This window comes from Eubalaena glacialis, chromosome 10 (assembly GCF_028564815.1).
Source record: "Eubalaena glacialis isolate mEubGla1 chromosome 10, mEubGla1.1.hap2.+ XY, whole genome shotgun sequence".
Classification (NCBI taxonomy): domain Eukaryota; kingdom Metazoa; phylum Chordata; class Mammalia; order Artiodactyla; family Balaenidae; genus Eubalaena; species Eubalaena glacialis.
The window spans coordinates 119,024,053-119,046,448 of record NC_083725.1 but is presented as its reverse complement, the minus strand read 5'-3'; the positions used below and the strand labels follow the sequence as shown (position 1 = coordinate 119,046,448).

The window sequence follows — 22,396 nt, the reverse complement described above, 5'->3', positions numbered from 1 at the left end:
GGTGAGGGGCACCCGAGGTGACAGCGCAGGCAGGCTGAGCCCAGCCTGGAATCCTGTCTGCACACCCAGGGCGCCCCTCCTCAACAGGAACAGGGACTTGGGGTGACACTATTTCTCAGCATGGGGCACATCCTTTCACGGAGTCCCCGCGTGAGGGCCACTATAATCAGGGCTACTTGACCCGGAGGAAGTTGGGGCTCACGCGGGTGAAGCGATTGGGCCCTTGCTCCCCGGCTGATCCCCAATGGCCTGCCCCACTGGACACTGTTAGGGTGAGTGTAGCCGCTCAGCTGAGCTGCAGTTCCACCCTCACTGCTCCTGGAACCACAGGTCAGGTCGGGGTGGAGGGGAGCTTTGGGCAGCGAGAGGCCTCAGGTAAGTCCAGGCATGGTCCCTCTCCAGCTACGAGTCCTGGGGGGATACTCTACCCTCTCTGGGCCTCGGTTTCCGCCTCTGTAAAGTGGGTGGATAATAGAAGCCGCCCCCACTGGCAGCCAGGAGGACTGAGTAAAAGAACGTCTGGGCTGGGTGGACTCTCCCTCTAACTCCTGGGACAGGCATCCCGGGCCCGTCCCGCCTCCCTGCCCTCCATCCCAGTGTGAAGGCAGGTGCTTATTCTCCTGGATTATATCAGGAAGGGCAGAGAAATGCAGCGTCATGGGGAGCTGGCCGCTAAAGGTGGTTCCTCTCCTCGCAGGAGAGTGGGCAGAAAAGCCAGACCCGAAGGCTGCCTGGGGGGAACGTGGAAGACGCTGGCTAGAGCTGGGGAATAATGCTGCTGCTGACGGGCAGGGCAAGAGCATGGGAGGTGGTCAGAGCCAGGTGGACACGCGGGCTCTGGGCGGGCAGGGCACACCGCCTGCCGCCAGCATCCTGGGCACTCCAGACTCTCAGCGTCTCTACAAGGGGCTCATCCCTATTTTCCAAACGGGGAACGCGGATCTTCTGAGCTTAGCCAGGGGCCGTGTGCCGCTCCCGAGGGCTGGAGTGGTCATCCTTGTCTCCTGCCTGCACCACCTCGCCAGCTTCTTCTTCCACCCCGCACCCCGGCATACACTGGAGCCAGGGCATCGCACCCCCTCCTCCCTGCCTTTGCACGTGCTGTGCTCCCCAGCTGCACGCCTTCCCTTCCTCCTCTGTCCTTCGTAGTTCTCCCCAGCTTCCCCAGCACTGACACACCCCCTGTCCTCTGTGATCTGAGGTCCCTGACCTCTCCAGATCTCATGTCCTGGGACTGCCTCGGAGCCGTCCATACATAAGCTCTTAACTCACGGGGGCCCCTCAGCAGGCTGGCAGGACGCCGGGGGCTGGGCCAGGAACTGCCCCTAACACACTTCCCTCCAGAACCTGTTGCACACACAGCGGGCTCAGTACCTTGTGTGAGTCCCAGAAATGCTCCTGGTTGGCTGGAATAATGGCTGGTACTGAGCAGAGTGGACCAATGAGCCCTTAGTGAATGGGAAGGAAATTCAGAGTGACCCCCATCAAGTCAGAGAGCAGGGAAATTAACGTAAGGAGAGAATTCCCCACCAACACAAGACAAGAAAATGTTACCAGGTTCAAAACTGAATGCCCATCCATCCACCGGGGCCTGATCGAGGACCCTCAGAGTCTGACAGTCTGGGGAGCACATAAACATCCCCTAAACATCTCCTGCCATTGGGGGGAGTGGTAGCATGGAGGCCAGACAAGAATGGGTGTCCTTTGCTTTCATCTGAAGACCAGCTCTGCCACTTCTAGCTGTGTTACCCTTAGGCACGTAGCTTAATATCTTTGTCCCTCTGGACTTCTCTTTGTAAAATGAGGGCCAGAGGGAATAAACAGACCTCCCTCAACTAATATGACTTCCCTCAAAGGGTTGTTGGAAGGATTAAACATGTTAATATATGTAAAGGGTTTACAACAGGGCCTGGGATACGGTGAACCCTCAACAGAAATTTGCTCTAATTGGGAACTGAGACATGGCATAAGTAAAGAACTAGGGGAGGACAGGAAAAAATAATCTCACGGTCGAAGTGGACCACAAGTTAAAGATGGTGGCAGTGGAAAAGGGAGCTGGTTGCATTGCCAGGTCCAGCAAGAGGCAGAACCAAGCACTGCTGTGAGAGTCCCAGATCCTCCCCCAAGGCCTGGCCCTGTCACTAACTTGTTGTGTGATCCTGGGCAAGTTGCTTTGTCTGTTTGCATCTTGGTTTTAAAAATTGGGGATGATCCTACCCGAATAAGTGTAAGGGGCACGCAGTCTTCAAACAGAAAGTATGGGCTCTCTTCCTAGTACATTCAACACAGGCTGGTAGGCCCGCAGGGTCTGGAGAGCAATTCTGAGCTGGGCTCAGAGGGAGCTGGGGAGGTAGATGCACAGCGAGGAGGCTGTAAGGGTGGCCACAGAGGCTGTCAGGGTGGCCATGTGACTTTATGGGGCCCTTCCATGGAGCCAGAGCGGTTGCTTTTCTTGTGCAGGACAGGACAAAAAGGCAAAGATCTAACTTGCAGTGGGAGTGATATGGGTTAGACTGAATGCCTAACTTCCCAATTCAAAGGCTTGGGAAAGCTTCAGAATGTCCTTTCTGTATCCTTAAGAAAGGGACAGTGACCTCTTGGTGCACTTTTGCTAAGGGCGAGGGATTTCTCATTCATCTTTTTAATGCTCGGCACCGAACGCACGGTTCTGGAACGAACGCATGCATGGGGGAATGAATGACAGAGGTGTGGGGTTTGCACGCTGCTACTGGTAGGGGCCACCAGATCAAGGACACCGAAGCTGAGACCCAGCCAGACCAGAGCTTAAACACCACACCCCCCAGCTCCGAGCCTCAGTTTTTCCATCTGCGAGATGGGGACAAAAACATCTCCTCGACTTAGGTCACAGGATTCTTGTGAGGACCAAGTGTGATGGGAGAACTGAATGTATTTTGAAGATGAACCCCTGAGCTGCCCCAAGGAAGGTGGAAAGATGGCTGTCTGAGGTTACGTGGGAAGAGGTCAGGGGCCAAAAGTCCCCTTCACAGCAGGTGTGCCCTGACCCAAATACCACAAACAGCGAGAGGGCAGTCTACCTGTCTCTGCAAACTTCCTCCTCAGACTCTTAGAAAAGGGCAGAAGAGGAGAACGGAGCCCTGTATCCACACCTTGGTCGCTGGACTGGGACCCAGTGCATTCTTTCTTTTTATTTATTTATTTATTTTTATTTATTTATTTTTTATTGACGTATAGTTGATTTACAATGTTGTGTTAATTTCTGCTGTACAGCAAAGTGATTCAGATATATATATATATGTATATATATACATTCTTTTTAAAAATATTCTTTTCCATTATGGTTTATTATAGGATATTGAATATAGTTCCCCGTGCTATACGGTAGGACATTGTTTTTTATCCATCTTCTATATAATAGCTTAGATCTGCTAACCCCAGCCTCCCACTCCATCCCTCCCCAAACCCCTCCCCCTTGGCAACCACAAGTCTGTTCTCAATATCCAGGATCCAGTGCATTCTTTAATTTGGCGTCTTACCTGGAGTTTGGAGCCCCAGGAACAGAATTCACACATTTGGGTGAAATAGCCCAAGTCAGGGAGAGTCTCAACGATCATTCTAAGGGAATCTACTGTATTCACTTTTTCCATTTCATGGGGAAAATGAAATCGGTGACCTGCAAAATTTCTTTCCATTTTGGGACTCTTTGAATTTCAACTCCGAAGGGAACATCACTCTTAAACACTTTTATTCCAAAAAAATTTAGATTAAATCACTCACACTGCATATCAATTTATGATTACTGGGCGAATTCCGTGATCTACAAACAGATCATCGCCAACAGCAGATAAAGAGGATGCTCTTATCTTGAAGGCAGGCAGATGCCAGCATCGGGTGCCTGTCCCTGGGGTGTCTGGGCTTGTTGGGACACAGATCCCGGGCCACTGACAGCCGTCAGTTTGAAGGAAGAAAGTAGAAACACTCAAAGATTAACATAAAGAAAACTTAATGAAATTAAGTTTAATGAAACTGCACCCAACCTGGGCTCTAGCTTTTGAGTCATCACTTACACATCTTTTTACAGAAACAATGAAATGACTTTTACCCTTGAACTTGGGAATGACAGAGGGAGGAGAGGCACAGAGACAGGGGCTGGAAACCGCAGCCTGCCTGAGAGGGGTGTATTCTGATGGCCGATTTAAATGAGGTTGACACCCCAAGTATGCGATGCATATTTGGGAACGGCTGGGAACTTTTTGAAATGCAGTCCCCGCCCTCTGGCCTTTTTGCCTGCACAGAGCCACCTTCGCTGGGTGACTCAAAGTAATGACTGAGCAACAATTATTGGCTTGAGCTGTGCCGGGGATGCCCTCGGAGGCTCTCCCCGGCACACTGCCTGCCCTGCACAGACAGGCCCCCAGCTCCTAGAGCCACTGTTTCCAGCCTGTCTGTGGCCATTTCTCTGGTGGGACGCTGCTCAGCCCTCCTTCCTGCGCCCACGTGCTCCTGATTCACAGCCCTCCAAGCCCGTCATACCTCCCCACCGTTAAGAGCTGTGTGCAAAATAAGTCACTAGTCTCCTCTGGGCTTGTCTGCTTGCTTCTGGGCTGTGAAAAGCTTGACATAAGAGCCGAGCTGCCTCTTTGCAGACTTTGTGGCCCTCACCAGAGTTTGGGGGAGCCGAGAATTTCTGGATTGGGATAGACAATGGGTCCCTGAACTAAAATTCCAGAGCCCAGGGGCCATTTGTTAAGGGCTCCATTTTTAATTTCACAGCCCGTTCATTCTCAAGTTGAATCTGGTCTACCTTGGAATGTCTGTTTCTCTCCATTTCCTTAGCTGCCACCCCTACCTCATGCCTCCTAACTGGTGTCCCCCTCATTCCCACCTCTGGGTCTTCAAATATGTGATTTCCTAGTGTGAAAGGCCCCACCCCACCCCATTATGGGTATAACTGGCCCCTTCTCCTCCAGAATGCTCATCCCTCCAACAGGCTGTCCGTGGTCACCTGCCTCTGTGTCTTGGCCCTTCCTAGCTCTCCTCCCAGCTGGTGGGTGACATGGGACAGTCATCTGCCCCCTTCTGGCCTCAGTTTCTTCATCTGTGGTAACAGCAACTACCCCATACGGTTACTGAGAGAGTGAAAGGAGTTAACACACAGCGGCTGGCCCATCCCTCTGGAAGCGTCCCTTGTCGCTGTCTTGGGTAACTTCCACCACTGCTCCTTAAGCCCCAGCTGGGCGGGGTTCCCCGGCTCGTTTTCTCTGGTGGTGTCCAGGATCCCACAGGGCCTGGCACGCAGCAGGCACACAGTGTGTGCTGAAATGATGACCCTAAACTTTCAAGGTCACCACCAACACTGGTCCCTAACATTGCCAGCATTTCTGCGCAAGCCCAGCTATAGAGGACACCCCCAAAGCCCACAGGAGCCCAGTCACGACCCCAGGGGGTGCAAGGCCGGAGGGTCTCTGCCTTTCCCGGACCGCACCCCACAGGCACCTCCCTGGATGCCCGGCCGGACTCCGGCCGAGGCTAGAGAGGCAGTCTAGGGCAATCCTGGGCTTGGTCGGAGGGAAACACGGGGCTGGGGCCTCCGCATCTCCTGGGGAGGGGCTTTGGCAGTGGCTGTGTGGACACCGGGGAGAAAAGGGAGTCTATTCTCTGGCCCCGGAACGAGCGGCAGCGGGGCTCCCCGGCTGAGGGCGCTGGTCTCAGCCCTTCCCCCTTCAGGCAAACTTCGTTCCAGCGTTAAGCCAAAACCCACATGGGCGAATTCTGACCTCCGGGGATCCTTACGACCGCTGGGTTCCGCCCCAGAGAGAGTGGTGGGTGTACCGGGGACCCCAGACAGGGGACCCAACCACGTGGTCGGCCAGGCGCTGGCCCACGCGGCCCGGCTACCATCCAGGTCGGGCGCGAGCGCCGGGCTGGGGACCGGGACCAGCGCGGAAAGTCAGTCTCGAGCGACCGGCGCCCGCCTGCTGCCCGGGGTGTGCGGAGCTCCCGTGCCGGACCCCGCGCCGCCCCGGGGACTCCGCGCCCCGTACAGGTCGGTCCCCGGAGGGTGGCGGCGCGGGGGGCCTGGAGGCTGCCACCCTCCCGGGGCGAGGCGTCTATCCCACCCGGGGCCCCAGCGGGCCGCTCGGGCGAAACGGCTGAGGGCTGGGACGCGGGCGCGGGCGCGGGTGGTCGCTCCCCACGCGCCCCGAGCCCCGCGGACCTGGCGCGCCCCGCCCCCCACCAGTCGCGCCCGTCCGGGGCGCGGCGCAGGTGCGCAGCCCTCCCGCCGGATCGCGGCCGCCCGCACTCACCGTGCCCTCGGACGGCAGGTAGCCGATGTCCTCGATGGCGCAGATGTTGATGATGTGGACGCTGCGGTCCGCGGCCGGGAGCGTCGAGTACTTCTCGTTGACCCTCATCGCGGCCGCCTGTGCGCCAGGACCGCCGGGCGGCGCGCCCTCCCCATCCACGGCCCCGGCGGCCTCTGCAAGCGGACAGGCAGCGTTCGCGGCGCGCTGGCTCGCGGGGGGCCGGGCCTCCCGCTCCGCCCGCCGCCCGCGCCGCCCGCGCCGCCCGGCCCCGGCCCCGGCCCCGGCCCCGGCCCCGGCCCCGCGCGCTGCGGTGCGGGAGCGCCCACCCTGCCGGTCCCGCGGGGCCCACACGCCGGCCGGCTTCCTTCGCCTCCAAGAAAGATAATCCGCGCTGTGCGCCCGCTTATGGCCGGGGCGGCGGCCACGCGGGTCAGATTTTCCGTAGAAATTTAAACACAGGAAGAAAGTATTCCATTCCTGCGGGCCCCTCCAAGTTTTATTTTTATCCGGGGAAAGCGCCCCTTGGTGGCCCGGGTTTCACGTCAGGGAGGAAAGGTCCAGTAGCCCCTACCTTGCAGAAAAGTCTCTGCTCCTCGCAGTTCAGTTGCGGGTCACCTTGCAGGGGAGACACGCTTCTGAGATTGAAGTCAGGAATGCTCTCCCTGCCCCTTCCCGCTCCACCCGCTGGCTGACTCCGGCCCGCCGTCACTCAGCTCTCACCTCCTCGGGGGAGCCTCCCCTGCTTTCTGCATGCCCGCTCCAGCTCCCCGGAGCCCCCTAAGGTTGCCCGCAGCCCCCATTTACGGAATGTTTAGTACTCTGTGCCTAGGCACGAGCAGAGTCTGGGACACAGTTCATCTCATTTAACCCCACACCCTGGTCCTCCTTTTGCAGCGGGGGCGGGGGACTTCGGAGGCCAAGGAAGTGTGGGCGGGGGGAGCTCGTGCAGAGTTGCCTGCAGTCCTTCATGATGCTCTGCTGCCTTCCTGAGGGAGGGACGGTGACTTGGATGGTCTCATCCCAGGACTAGCAGGGCTCGGGCACACAGTTGGCACTCCTCAGGACATTTTTAATCCTCCATCCCTGCAGGAGGGGGACGCAGGTCTCTGGGGGCAACCATGCTGAGGTTTAGCCCTCGGGGGCCACACTAGCAACCCTGCCCAGTGGTAATGAAGTCTCCCGTTTTTCTGCCCCTCTGCATGCCATTAGATCCTCAAGGTGTGTGTGCCAAATGCTACCTCCTCCAAGAAGTCATCCTGGACTGCCCCTCACCCAATCACTTAGGCCCAAGAACCTGCCTGTACCTTGACTACAGCACTTTCTTTACTCCACCTCATTTTACAGTGGGTTCATACAGTTGATGCTCAATAATTGCTTGTCAAATGGCCACGGAGGAACATTCAGGGCCTACAGAAATGATTCTAAAGAATGATTATAAAGTTGCCTTCTAAGGCCATGATGTCATCAGCCTGCTGTGGTTCCAAGAATGCATTCTGGGATCAGACAGGATGGGGTGGGGGAGATGGGATGGGGTTGGGTTCCCGCTCTGGCACTTTCCAGCCCTGTGACCTTGGACGAGGCTCCTTAAGTCTCACAGAGACTCCGTCTTCTCCCGTGAGCATCTGGTGTGTGTGAAGCTGCAGCTCAGTGCCGGGCACAGGGGAGGCTGGGCAGTGGCCACCACTGTTACTACAAACTATCATCTTGTCATTGTCGACCTTCTTCCCTCCCCCATTTAGGCTCAAGTTCATGAATTTCTTGAACTTGGAGAAATGCAAGAAGGTTACTCCATACTTGGGCTGGCCTTGCCAATGGGAGCTGAGTGGCCCTAAAGGACTCTTTATCTGCACCTTGGACAGCTAGAGTAGGTTTGGAGAAGTGTGCTAGGCTGCCCAAGGCCGGAAAGAGTCCTCCACAGTTTCTGCCACGCCAGGGAGACCTTGCCCCTAAACGTTCAAGTTTTCAGGGCTGGGAAGAATCTCTCTCTCTCACACACACACACACACACACACACACACACACACAGAAGATTATGTAACTTCATTCTCTTATCCGTGTTGGTAAACAACCAAGATTGTGTAACCCTAATGTACCATCTTTCTAAATTTATTTTCATGTGGCAAAGGGTCTTGCGGAAGTCTACGAGATATAATTTGTGAAGAAAAGAGGAAAGATGTAATTCCTCAATTCTAGGTACGTTGGCATTTCCAAACGTTTGGGCGGTGACACTTGACTGCTGACCCCGGGAGGGCCTGGGGGCTTTGTGCCTGAGCCCTTCTGGGAGCTGCAGGGTAGGGGACAGTCTTTCAGGCTTGGCAGCTCCCCACCTCCTCCGGAGACAGCGCCCCCTCTGGCTTTGCCACAAAAGCTGTGTTTCTCCACTTGTTTCTGTGATTCATGCCTTAGCCAGGTTTAAGACATCTGCTTGCCTGTAAAGCATCACTTTCTTTGCCACATACAGTCGATTTCCTTGCTTTGCCCCGCTCCCTGCATCTGCTTCCTCTCGCCCCCTCCCCTAAGCTTCTGAGGTGGATGGTGTAGAAATGCTTCATCAAGGGGAGGGGAAATGCAGGGTGGCCTCTGCACAGAGCAGGTGCAAGGATGGGCCAGCTGGGATCAATTCCGTCCCCGGGCCACTTATGGCCTGGGCCGGGGCGGGGGGGGGGTGGTTCTTGGGTCTTGGGATTCCAGGAGCCAACAAGTAGTAAAAACATTCCCACCAAATCAGGAAGGAGGAATGGAATGCTTCTAGTTGAGATATCTCTTAAGTTAGAAGGACTTTAAAGGGTCCCTTTTGTTCTGGTGATGATTTCACCTCCTGGGTTCCCTGCCTTACACTGTCTCACGGGCCATCATGTTGGGATTCTGTCTCTACTCTGAATCGCTAATTGCTTATAAACAGATCCTCTAGATAAACTGTTTCATTAATTTTGCATTTTCTTCTTTTTGACTCAGTGATTCTCACCGTTAAAGATCCAAAGGGACTGATTTCACCAGCAGGATTAATTCCCCGCTCATGAATTAGTGAAAACCGGTCTCATTAGTTTAAGTGGTACCTTTTATTATGGGAAGTTCTGGGCCTCACGGCTCACCCTTTTCTGCCACCGTGTTGCCTTTTCGTGTCATTGTGATGTCACCCACCATTAGGCACTTTCATCTCTGCTGACATTTTAATAGTCACCAGGAGTGCAAGCACAGAGTGACAAGGGACGCAGGAGAGGAGGCCAAGCATGCTACCGGGTGAATGCCTCCTTTGTAAGTGGCTCCGGAGGGGGCCCTTTCCAGTGGTGTTTTCTTTGCAACGTCAGTTTCATCTCCTCGGCATTGTGCAGGAGAAAGAAAGAACTGTGCACGAGAAAGAGAGAACGTCTCGCATTCTTCCTGCTTAGTGGCACCGGTCTGAGCCTCCCCAGGAGAGCAAATCAAGCTTTGCACAGCGAGTGGAATGAGGCCATAGTGAGCCCGGGGCAGGGATTATTCCCGCAAGGGTCTCTCTGATATGGCGCTCTCCGGCGGGGCTTCTCACCTTGGCTCTGTCGACATCTGGCGCTGGATCGTCATTTGTCCTGGGGCCGTCCTGCGCCCTGTGAGATGCTCAGCAGCATCCCTGACTTCCTCCCACTAGATGCCAGTAGCACCATCTCCCTCCCAGTGTGACAACCAAACACATCACCAGACATTGTCAGGTGTCCCCTGGGGGCAAAACCCCTCCCTGTGGAGAACCCTATTCCCAGGCTGCAAGGAAGACCCAGGAGACTGATCTTACCACCCCCATTTCTCTGATGGGAATGGAGGCCTGGAGAGGTACTTGGCTTTTTATTAGAGATACACGAGGTGGGAGTTATGATTTGTTTTTACAAAATACACAGATGCCCCCCCAGGGCTGCTCTCATTTGGTGGAGGGGCTGGCACAGCCCAGGGCACACAAGGCTGCTCTGTCCCTCGTTCTGGCCACCCCTGCACGGGGCAGCCTTCTCCCCAGGACAGATCTCTGCACTCAGAGGTGCTAAATAAATGCCGTTGACTCACGGGCAGCCTGGGTGGGGAGAGGAGTGTGGAAGAAGTGAGCAGCTCATGACTCAGGGCTATTATGAGCGCCAATGGCCACCCATCCCTCGCTGGCCCTGCGCCCCCTTCGAGTATCTGGTGGGCAATCCCTGTAGGAAAGAAACGAACACCCCACAGGTATATGACCTAACATGCTAAAAGCGACTCAGGGTGTAATTATCCCCAGGGAAGATGTGCCTGGGGAATGTGTAACTGAGATACGGTGGGTGGGAGACTGGACCCCTGTCATTTCCTTCCTTCGAATGATATCAGAGCTCTGAGCAGAAGCTTGCAAGCTGCAGCTGGATGGGAGACTCCTTGGGCACGGAAACTGCCAGCCCAGAGTTGTGGAATGCAGCCAAAGCATGCAGCTCTGTCTGGGGGACTTCCCCCACCCACACAGACTCCATGGGTGTTGTTTCCATCAGAGGGTTTTCAGATGTTTTATGTGTTTTGTTAACCCAAGGCCCGCCTTCTGAGAATTCCTAGGAACTCTAAAAACATGCCCAGGGTAAGTTAGAACCCAGCCCGTCACCTCCTCCTGGAAGCCCTTCTGGCCTGAGTCAGTTGGCATTACTCATCTCTGTTCTGCTGGCTCCAACCAGGCACTCAGGCCCATTTCTGCTCCGTCTTCCTCACGTCTCCTACTTTATTGCTCCACTCTTAACCCGCCCCCCCCCCCCCGTCCCATCTTTGGCACAATATAGATTTCCCTGTTTATGTTTATTTATTTAACAAGCAGTGGGACAGTGCTTACTACAAGCCAGCACCGTGCTAAGCTCTCTACAAATATTAACTCGAATTCTTATAGTGATTACAACCATTTGCAAATGGATTCACACAGATGTCACCCCTCCACCCCCAGCCAAGGTCCTTTCTTTGGAGGTCTGGGGAGAAGTCCAGACTGAGTCTCCAGTGGCTGCTCCCTCCTCCCCAGCGACCCTACAGGAATCATGATATTAATTCCCATGATGACAGACACTTGGGCACCAGAAATCCTGCCCACCGGGAATGGGATGCAGGATGCAGCCGAGCCAGTCTCTGGACCACACTGCCCAGCAGAGGGTGGAGACTCCGGTCACAGCGTGCTGACTGCCCGCTTCTCAAAATGAAAGCCCTGCCCAGGGGTCTAACGCTCCTTCTTGGGTCTTGAAAGAATAGCAGAGCTTCAGCCTGCCTTGCTCTGAGTAGTAGCTATTCCCTTTCATCAGCACTCCCCAAGAGAACAAAGGATTTCCAAGTCCCACGCACAGATCGCCTTCGTCTGGGCTCACACCACACCAGGCAGAGCCTTCCAGATCACGGAGCTTCTGAGAGATAAGAGCCAGGTGCTCCAGGCTGAAAGTGGTGTGAGGCCCCCAGGCTGCAGAGCTGGGATGGAGCTCGGCCCATGCCCTTGAAACGTGTGAACAGGAGCAACCGCTCTCACCCGCACAGTCCAACCGCCTGCATCCTCCCCATGCACGCATGCGTGTGTTTTGGAGTGCATCACATGTGCATTATTGCTGTCCTGGGGTCAGTGGCCACACACAACCCTTAATTTCCCTAAAGACCCACCTCGCGGGAGGCTGGACCCTGACGTCACAGCCTAGGTCGGTGACCTGGGTCTCCCTCCAGAGCTGATCCTCTTGGACCACTCTGTGTGACCTCACACAGCTTCCCCAAAGATCAAGCAAAACCAGAAATCCTTGGACAGAGGACCAGGCTTAGGCATCTTTATGGGAAGACCCTGATGCTTTCCTGTGAGACCCCAGGGCTGGAATAAAAGATCTTCTGGGTTTTTTGTGAGGCCACGAATGGCCTTTCCCTGGAAACCTTGCTGTTCATGTGGTTGTGCCTTCATGTGTGTATGATTCAGTGCAGAGCTTCTGTTTCGTGTCAGGCCTCTGCTAGGTCCTGGGTCTCCGTCCTGCAGCCAAGCTGCTGGGCTGCAAGCTTCTCTCAGGTATAAGCTCACTGCATTCTGTGTTCTGGGGCCTGCCTGGCTGGACACCCAGCCCAAAGCAATGACCCAATGTTTTTGGGAGGTGTGAGTGAGCTGATGAACCAAAAGCCTCACCAACAAGGCACTGGCTCTCCCTGACCCGGTGCTGCGGGTCAGAACCATGGACCTCCTCCACGTTTGGGACCCTGGACCTCATCCTCCGATGGAACTTTCTGGTGTACTAAAGGAGTGGGTTCTTGGGCCCTACGGAACAGCACCATCCAATAGGAACGTGATGTGGGCCACTGGTAATTTGCAATGCTGAAATAGCCACATTACAAGAATAAAAATCATCAAGGGAAATTGATAAAGTATTTTATGTAGCTTATTCTATAAAATGTTATCTTTTCAACACGTGATCAATATAAAAATTATCGATGAGCTAGTTGACATTCTTTTTGCCCTATAACAATTTGAAATCTAATGTGTATTTTATACGTACACAGCACATCTTAATTCAGACAAGCCCTATTTCAAGGATCAGATCTGCCTGTGGTCAGGGGCGAGGTACTGAACAGGTTAGCTACAAAGCCTTTTCTTATTATGTAGGAAAACTATGTTGGATGGCTTTTATTTTCTGCTTTACATTTCTCTGTGTCTTCTAAGATTTCTGCAGTGAACACAAATTAGTTTTATCACCAGGAAAAGGGAAACTATTATTAAAAACTCTGACATACCATATAACCTGCAGGGTTACATGGTACCCTTTTTACTGTTTGAGGGAAAATGGCCAATTTATCAGATTTTTATCTGTACAGCACCAATTTAGAGAAAACCACCTTTGCTTAGGGCCAATTGGAGACACATTCCTAAAATATTTTGACAAAGTTTAGTCGTTAATTACAAAGCTTATATGATTACACAGCTGGTCACAGAGGCTTTTGAGTGGAGGAGGTGAGAGAGCTCTCTATTTGGAGACCCAGAGGGCGGCCACCTGGTCCACCTGAGGGCATCCTCCAAGGGTCCCCATGCTAAGTGTTAGGTTCAGCAAACGTGGGCTGTCTGCCCCACCATGGAGCACCGGAGCAGATGCTGTCTGAGATGCCAGCCCAGTGCATGGGGTGGGGCATCTTACCCAGCTGCCTGCCTGGAGGACTCTTGGCCCCAGGCTCTTCTGATAGCACTGCCTGGGCTGATGGGGGGGTCATTCATTCACTCACCCATGATTTACCCACTCAGTCATTCACTTATTCATTCATTCACTCACATTCATTCATTCATTCACTCACCCACCATTCATTCACCCATGATTTACCCACTCATTCACTCATTCATTCATTCACTCACATTCATTCATCCATTCACTCACCCATCATTCATTCACCCATGATTTACCCACTCAGTCATTCACTCATTCATTCATTCACTCACATTCATTCATTCATTCACTCACCCATCATTCATTCACCCATGATTTACCCACTCAGTCATTCACTCATTCATTCATTCACTCACCCATGATTTACCCACTCAGTCATTCGCTCATTCATTCATTCACTCACATTCATTCATTCACCCACCCATGATTTACCCACTCAGTCATTCACTCATTCATTCATTCATTTACTTCTTCATTCACTCACCCATCATTCATTCACTCACCCATGATTTACCCACTCAGTCATTCACTCATTCATTCGTTCCTTTACTTCTTCATTCACTCACACATTCATTCATTCATTCACTCACCCACTCACTCTCTTGTTACCTCCCCCCACACCCTGTCCATCCATCTCTGTTTTTCTCTGCAGATTTTACCCCACACCTCATCCACTGCATAATTCCCTTCATTGTCTCGTTTCTTGTCCACCCCACCCCCTCCCTTGGCTAGAATGTCAGCTCCAGGCTATTTTGTCATGATTCATTCAGTGACTCCAGATTTCCATGCCTGAAAATGACACCAGAAGTAAGCCACCGAGACGAAGACAAAGGTACAGAATTGAGCCAATGATTCAGTGAGTTTGGGCCCCAAAGCATTTTCTCTTAAGAGGTAAAATGTTGGGAGGAGGGGAGAAGGTGAGAGAGAGAGGAGCCTCTGTGAGCCAGGACGGCGTGTGACTTTGAGAATGCATTAATAACCCACAAGGAATTAACTCAGCCCCTTCCATCCCTTTGCTTATGGAGACAAAACCCCAAAGTGCGTGTCCTGTAGAGTTAGTAAGTACACACACACACACACACACACACACACAGAGATCACCTGATCCCTAAAGGGTTAAAAATGGGCCCAAAGTATATGACCTCCTCCCTCACGCTTATACAATTTGTGGTCCTGGAATCCCCCCAGAAGCTCACCCCGACCACAGCCCAGATCCTCCACAATCTGTGATCCTGCAGATGTTGGAGGGCCCAGGGCCGCCCCCTTTGTGGTGCCCGCGCCCCTGCACCTGACACCATCACTTCCACAAGCAGTGCCTGAGAGTCACCTTCCCTGCTTCTTGTGTGAGAATTATTACATCTGAAATCAGGCTTTCTGGAAAACCAAACGTCTTCGTTTTTTTTTTTTTCCTGCCCCTTCCATCCACCCCTACGTGGCAAGAGAGTCCCTTGGAGGAGAAATTTTTAATTAATTCATGTTTTATTCTACAATGCGATTCTCAGGGCAAGCGCCTTGAGATCTTCGTAACCACCCCCCCCTTCCTGCTCTCCGCCCCATTTGGCAAGAGGCTGACCTCTGACCTCAGCCCCAGACCCCTCGCCTCCCTGTAGAACTCACTCCCGGTTCCTTCCAGCCCCTTTCGGAAGAGAAAGCGCATCCTGTCCTTTGTCAGGGAGGATGTCGGTGCCCCCAGTTCCTTCCTGGAGAAGGAGAACAAGGGAGAAGCATGGTGCCCTGAGGTGGATCCTGGCCTGTGTGAGCAGAGGCATGTCAATCGTCTCGTAGGGCAAAGCGTGTAGAAGAGGATGCCCTGCTATCGGGGGGACCGAACCAGCCCGGCCCTCCAGCCTGAGAAAGCACGCGGGAACATCGCTGTCGGCTGCGACCCCGGCATGGATCTGGACGGGCCTCTGCGGCGCCAGTGACATTTGGGAGCAGCTGGCAAGGGAGGGGCCAGAGGGCAGGGACCCTTCCTTCTCCCGTCACGGCCTGTTGACTTTGGGGACCCCAGCAGGGAACTGTTTTTCCTTGAATGAGGGCCGGGATCCCCTCTCCATGGCCAGACACTTGTTAATGGCTTCACAGGAGTTAACTTTCTCCCTGGGGTTCCTGCTCAGGTATCGCCTTTCCCGAAGGCCTTCCCTGTTCCCCCCCGCCCCCCGCTTTGCTTCAAGCAGCACTTGTTACCCGACTGTTTACTTTCTCTCTGTGCCAGGAAAGCAGGGCCCTTGTCTGTCTCGGCTGTGTTCTCAGCACCTAGCAAAGCACCAGCAGGTTGCAAAAATATTAGGTTGGCCAAAAAGTTCGTTCGCGTTTTTCCATCCGTTTCGGCAAAACCCGAATGAACTTTTTGGCCATCCCAATATTTCTCGAAAGCACGAATGAGTGAATAACGTGTGCTTGGCCAGTGTCTGCGGACTCCAGCACCACACAGAGCAAGCACTGTTATGAGGGGACGATTTTAATCTGACTCAACCAACCCTTGAGCTGCCTCTTGGCCAAAGGAGGTGTGGAATCTTCACCAACGGGTTCTCCCAGGAGCTCAGAGGGTGGAGCTAATGTCTTAACATTTTCAGGCCGCTGGGGCCGCTGGGGAGAGTCCTGGGGCCACTGGTCCAGCCGCCACAGGAGCCCAGTGACCAGCCCTCATCAGACCTCTGAGCTGCAGGAGGGAGGGAGCAGGGCTGGGCTCTCCAGGCAGCTGGGTTCCTCCCCCTCCACTGGGCAATCCGCGTGTTCACTAAGGTCCTACTGTGTACAGCCACAGAGCTGTGAGCCCCAGACACAAACGGAAAGACAGACCTGCCCGCATGGCGCTTACATTGCCGGGGAAAGTCAGAAAACCCAGGGAGAGGCCCGAGAAAGAAAGACCACGGTAGGTCCTGGAAGGTTCTCCAGAGCGAGTGGTTCTCAGCCGAGCCCTCAAGGGTGACCGGGAGCCAGGAAGACGAAGAGGAGGGGACAGCTGCTCCAGGCAGGGGAAAGGCCTGCAGGCGAGGGCGCCAGGGGTCTGGTAGGGGAGACGGTACGGTCTGGAGGGGAGGGCAGTGGGGAAGGGCAAGGGACTGCCAATTCATCCATCAGATAGCTTCCCCAGTAGTGCTGTCACCCGGTCCCCGTGAAGTTACAAGGCTGCCGGCGCAGGGGAGAGGGGAGGGGGACGCCCCCAGAGAGTGGGGTGGGTGATTTTTCATGGGTGGCCACAGTGGCCTCTCCGTGAAAGGGACATTCATAGCCACTTAGGAGAGAGACCTTGGGAAGACTTTGACAACCAGACTCTGTTTCTATGCAAATAAAAGGATTTCTAAGGATGTGCGCTGGTGCTTCCTTTCCAAGAGCAAGGGCTCCCCTGCAGCGGGGAGTTGAGGGGGGCAGGAGAAGGGACCAACCCGGGCTGAGCTGGTCTGGGGGGTGTGGGCGCCTCCTCCCTCTGGACCGCAGTGAGGCTGTGCCTCGGGGGCCCCTTCATCCAGCATCCACGGCGGAGTGGAACGTCACGATGACGGGCTGGCTGCATCCCTGCACCTGGAAGTAATTAAAATTCCACGGGACAGCAGACGCCTCTGCTATGCCATTACCAGGTGAAGGCCTGCACATCCACGCACACCGAATCCCCAACGAGAGGAAGGTGTCACGTGCTTCGGCCCTGACACACAGTATGTGCTCACAAACGATCGTGGAAGGGATTGTCCCAGAGGACCCTTAAAAGTGTTGACTTATCTATCAACATGGCATAGGCTTCTTCCCTCCAGGGACCTGCGTGCCTGCAGGGTGACCTTGGACAAATTAGGGAGGCTCTGGAGCAGGACCCGGCGTCATGAGAGGACCCGGCCCTGGACAGTCCGGGGAGGAACATTCCAGGTGGAGGCTGCAGCCAGGCGGGGCCTTGAGCTGGGATGAGCGTTGAGTGAGGGGCATGAGCATGGAGGCTGCCGGGGCTGGTGGCAGACCTGGTCAGAGCAGAGGTCGGGTGGTCGGGCTGCAGGGCCTCGGCCCCTCTGGGTGGGGGAGGAGCGCAGGAGAAGAGGGATGCGGTCCGAGCTCTTTGGCTCAGCAGATGGAAGGGTTGTGCCAGGGTTTGGCAGAGTGTGGGGACCCAGGATGTGCATTTTAGCCAAGGACCCCGGAGCCTCTGATCTGGCACCACCCCTCGACAATGTGCAAGGCCTCCTCTGATGACAGCTGAACCCAGGAGATCTCAAGCCCTGTGATGGAGGCTTCACTGCCTCTGAGGGCAGCTGACTGCCCCTGGGGCAGCTCTGAGGGAAGCTGCTCCGAAAAGCCAGCCCTGCTTCCAAGCTTGGGCCACCTGCAGAATTACCCCATCACGAGAACAACATCCAAAATTTAGAGTCAGCCGTGCAACAAAGCTCCCTGTATCTCCTCCTTGCTCGGACAAGCAGCCACAGTTTTCTCTACTCCCTGTCCCCGGTAATGCCACGAATCACCCTCAGCTGTATATTTTCAAAATCCTTTGTTCTGGAACATGGACAGATACAAGCTAAGTGAGGACTCAGTGTTGGCAGCTCGGTGTGTGGGTACAGGGCTCCGCAGAGGCCCTCCTGGGTCGCATGCCCCTCCATCCTTAACTCCTGTTCTCCTGGAACTGCCCCAAATGTCTATATTGTGGCCCTAAGCTCTTCATTGACTGAGACAGCAAATCTCATGAGAACAGGCAAACTACTGATCTAATTCATACTAAGGTGTAAATGACTTTTTTCTCCCACGTACTTTTAATAGGTGAACAGGGCAACGAGCATCAGGTCCACGGACATCTGGGGATGGGGGAAGTGGAGAGAGGGAAAAAACTTCCCACGGCAAAGGGAAAGGGGAGAAGGAAGAGGTTTGGGAGAAGGGGGGCAGGGAAAACCTTTATTTCCTGTTGGTCTGGCCTGGACTGACCCAGCCCTTCACTGCCCGCTGACTTGACTTTGGAGGCCAGCACAACCAGGGAGGGGCCAGCATCTGTCTGATCCCTGGGGGCAATTTTAAAGCTCACTTCAGTCCAAGGCTTCCAACTGAAAAATCTCTCCAGAGTAGAAACAGAACCGAGAACAAAGGAGAAAAAATTGTGAAGCCCACAACAAAGGGCGCGTGGGGACTGAGAAACCTGTTTCTCAGATAATCATCTGGCCTTGGAGAAGTGTTCCTTCTCGTCTACGGGGCTGAGGCTGGAGAACCAGCCCTGGGGGGCGGGGGTGAAGGAGACACGTGGTGCTCTTCTCGATAGATGGACAGACAGATGGACGGATGGTGCCCGAGAGGTGGCCACGCTTCTGCTCCTCGGGCACAGGCTGTGAGACCCCTACCCTGGCCCCGATCTACCCTGCAGGCTGGGGGTCCAACCACACCAGCATGATCTCAGGAGCAGGAAGGGCTCTGCCTGGTATTTCATAAGCCTCCTTCCCTCAACAAGCCATAAATCTGCCACATACCCATTGCGGGAACAGCCTCTGTGAGCTGGGAAAGTGCCCCCCACCTGTACGCGCCAATCCGCTTCCAAAGCGTGAAGACTTCTAGTACAGAAGAAAGAGGAACGAAGAAAAGAGGGGAAGAAAAAAGAACTAAACAGGAGAATGAGGGAAATAAAGGGAGAGCAAGATTCCCTGGAAACGTAAAGACCTGCATCTCAGAGAAGAGGGACGGGGAAGCCCCAAGGTCAGAGTCAGGACCTCCCCCCGCCCGTGTCATATTGAATATAGTTATTGGTGGTGGCTTGACTTTGATTCATCAAAAATTTACCCAAATATCATCTAATATTGCTTATATGTGGAATCTAGAAAAATGATACAGATGAATTTATTTGCAAAGCAGAAGTAGAGACACAGACGTAGAGAACAGATGTATAGGTATCAGGGGGGAAAGGGGGAATGGGATGAGTTGGGAGATTGGGATTGACATATATACACTATTGATACTATGTATAAAATAGATAACTAATGAGAACCTACTGTATAGCACAGGGAACTCTACTCAGTGCTCTGTGGCGACCTAAATGGGAAGGAAATCCAAAAAAGAGGGGATATATGTATATGTATAGCTGATTCACTTTGCTGTACAGTAGAAACTAACACAATTTTGTAAAACAACTGTACTCCAATAAAAATTAATTTTAAAAAATAACCTCTCTCTCTAAAAAAGAAGTTACCAAAAGAGGGGGAAAAAAAAAGACTTGCTATGACCAGGTCACGTTTCTCCAGAATCAATGGGGTTGTGAAGCCCAGGGTGGGTGGGGTACGGAAGGCCCGATTTCCATCATCACATGTAATGAGACACCAAAAAAACAGTGGGCGAGACACTTGGGGACAGCTTGGCTTCCCAGGAAAGGGTACCAATGCCAGGTGGTGTAGTAAGACTTGCATTAGCATAAATTTAATCTTATCTTTAAGAAAGTGGGGGGCTTCCCTGGTGGCACCGTGGTTAAGCATCCGCCTGCCAATGCGGGGGACACGGGTTCGAGCCCTGGTCCGGGAAGATCCCACATGCTGCGGAGCAACTAAGCCCATGCGCCACAACTACTGAGCCTGTGCTCTAGAGCCCACGAGCCACAACTACTGAGCCCGCATGCCACAACTACTGAAGCCCAAGTGCCTAGAGCCCACGCTCCGCAACAAGAGAAGCCACAGCAATGAGAAGACCACGCACCACAACTAAGAGTAGCCTCCACTCGCCGCAACTAAAGAAAGTCCGCGCACAGCAACAAAGACCCAATGCAGCCAAAAATAAATTTAAAAAAATATAAATTTATTAAAAAAAAAAAAAAAAAGGTGGGAATCGCTCAGCTAAAATGCGTGCTCATGTTGCCAGGCCACTGGTCAGCAGACCAGGGTGGAACTTGCTGGGATTCGAGGGGCTGAATGCTCCTGCCCCCTCCCCACCTGCTCTCCACCTTCCCCTCCCCGCCCCCCCCCCACAACAAACATATAGTACCAGGCACGCTTGGGCCTATGGCAGTTTCTACCCCAGGGAATTTCAGTGTCTTGACTAATGTTTGTGTCGGGCTTCACAATCTGAGATTTTCAACTGCTCCCAGGGGCTCAGAGGGCAGCTAAGTTTGGGACCCACCTAGTCTCAGGGGGACAGACACGCACACTGGTGACCGTGGTGCCGTGGGACCAGCAACCCTTTATGGAGACAGGCATGGAGTCCACGGAAGCCCCGTGGAGGGAATGCTGAACAAAGCTCCAGAGGGAGGGCGGCTTCTGGACCCTCTGCCCACCTCGCTCCAGCCTGATCCCTTCAGAACCCACAGCGCTAGTGCACATTTGTTCCCAGGGTTCTGCCTTTGCTTACAAGATTCAGCTCACTGGACAAGTGTCTTTAGGGTCTTCTGGAAGATGGGTCCCCTGGGGAAGGCTTCCTGGAGCACATACCAATCCTTTGCAGATGTTTGTAAATATCTATCAGGGGTGTGGCACCTCCACACAGCAAAAGGCTCTGGTCCTGATTCTGCCCCTGTATTCAGGGCTCACAGCATCTTCCTAATTAAAAAAAAAAGTCACATCTCTCTTCTCAAAGTACCCTTGGCTGCATTCCCTAAGACTCATCCTCACACAAAGTCTATGAAATACACGGCACAGGTGTCATTAGACCCATTTTGCAGATGAGGAAACTAAGGCCTCAGAAGATCCAGTGGCTTACTCAGGGTCATGCATTGGAAGCCACAGAGGTAGGGGACCCTCCCCTGACCACCTGAGCCCAAGAGCATGCTTTTCCGCTGTTGTCTGCGAAGTTCCAACTCTCAAGGCCATGCTCTGTGTGTACACCCCTCTAAGGCATAAAAGGGTCTGCAGGAGGTAGCAGCTGGTAAGATGCATAACGGGAGCTCTGCTTCTGGTCACAAGAGTGTCAGAGTAATCTTTCTGCCAAGGACAGCTGTAGAAGCTGGATAAAAACAACCCCCCCAAAAAACACCCCTAGGTATTGGAAGAAATTGGAGGACAACTGAGGCAGACAGGACTCAAACGCTAAGACCCCAGAGAGAAGGGAACCATGGAGAAACGGGCTCAACATTCTGTTCACTTTATTCCCAAACCGCTCATGTACAAGGCTGAGCAGCTGAGAAATAAGGCAGAAAGTGACAGCTAAAAGGATACAAAGGCAATCAGAGATTTGGGCAGTCTCTTGATTCTGGGAAAGCAACAACTGGAGTTCAGGGCCTGCCAAGAAAGGGGTGGGTCCTGGTAAACTGTCCAGCTTTCAGATGAGAACCCTGAAAGGCTATGTTCCCGAAGGAGACCATCCTTCCCCAAATCTTGAAGTCCAGCCTCAAATCACATCCAACCCTGATAGAAACAAGCTGACCTGTCTGTATTCTGCCCACCAAAGAACCTAAAATCCTCTCTGGAAGAAGCAAACATCATCCACCCCGTTTTTCACACACAATGTCCAAGATTCAATGAAACACTACCGCAAGTGCCAGGAAGCAGGCTCAAATCATTAAAAATCAAGCAATACAAATAAACAAAGGAGTCAGAAGCAATACTTGAAAAGAGTTCGACCAAGAATTTTCCACAACTGCTGACAGATACCAGGCCACATTTAATTATGGATGTGAGAAGCTCTATCAATGTCAAGTGGGGACATACAAAGAAAACCACATGTAGCTACAAGTGTACCTTGTTTTATTGTGCTTCGCTTTATCACGCTTTGCATACATTGCATGTTTTACAAATTGAAGGTTTGGGGCAATGCTGCATTGGGCAAGTCTCTCAGCCCCACTTCCCAACAGCCTTTGCTCACTTTGTGTCTCTGTGTCACATTTCGGTAATTCTTACAACATTTCAAGCTTTTTCATTATTCTTACATTTGGTATGGTGATCTGTGATCAGTGACTTTGATGGTACTATTGCAAAAAGATTACGACTTGCTGAAGGCTCAGATAATGATTAGCATTTTTTAGCAGTAAAGTATTTTAAAATTATGTACACTGGTTTTTTTTAGACATAATACTTTTTCACACTAAAAGACTACAGTATA

General features: G+C 53.2%; 1 protein-coding gene across 1 annotated transcript in view; it reads right to left on the bottom strand.

The window, feature by feature from the left end:
• ANO1 (anoctamin 1) overlaps positions 1-22,396 on the bottom strand; it is a 163,760-nt gene that overhangs the window by 84,137 nt on the left and 57,227 nt on the right. Inside the window, exon 2 of the mRNA XM_061202221.1 lies at positions 6,288-6,460. Coding sequence (XP_061058204.1) covers positions 6,288-6,460 — 173 coding nt within the window. The remainder of the gene's footprint in view (positions 1-6,287; positions 6,461-22,396) is intronic.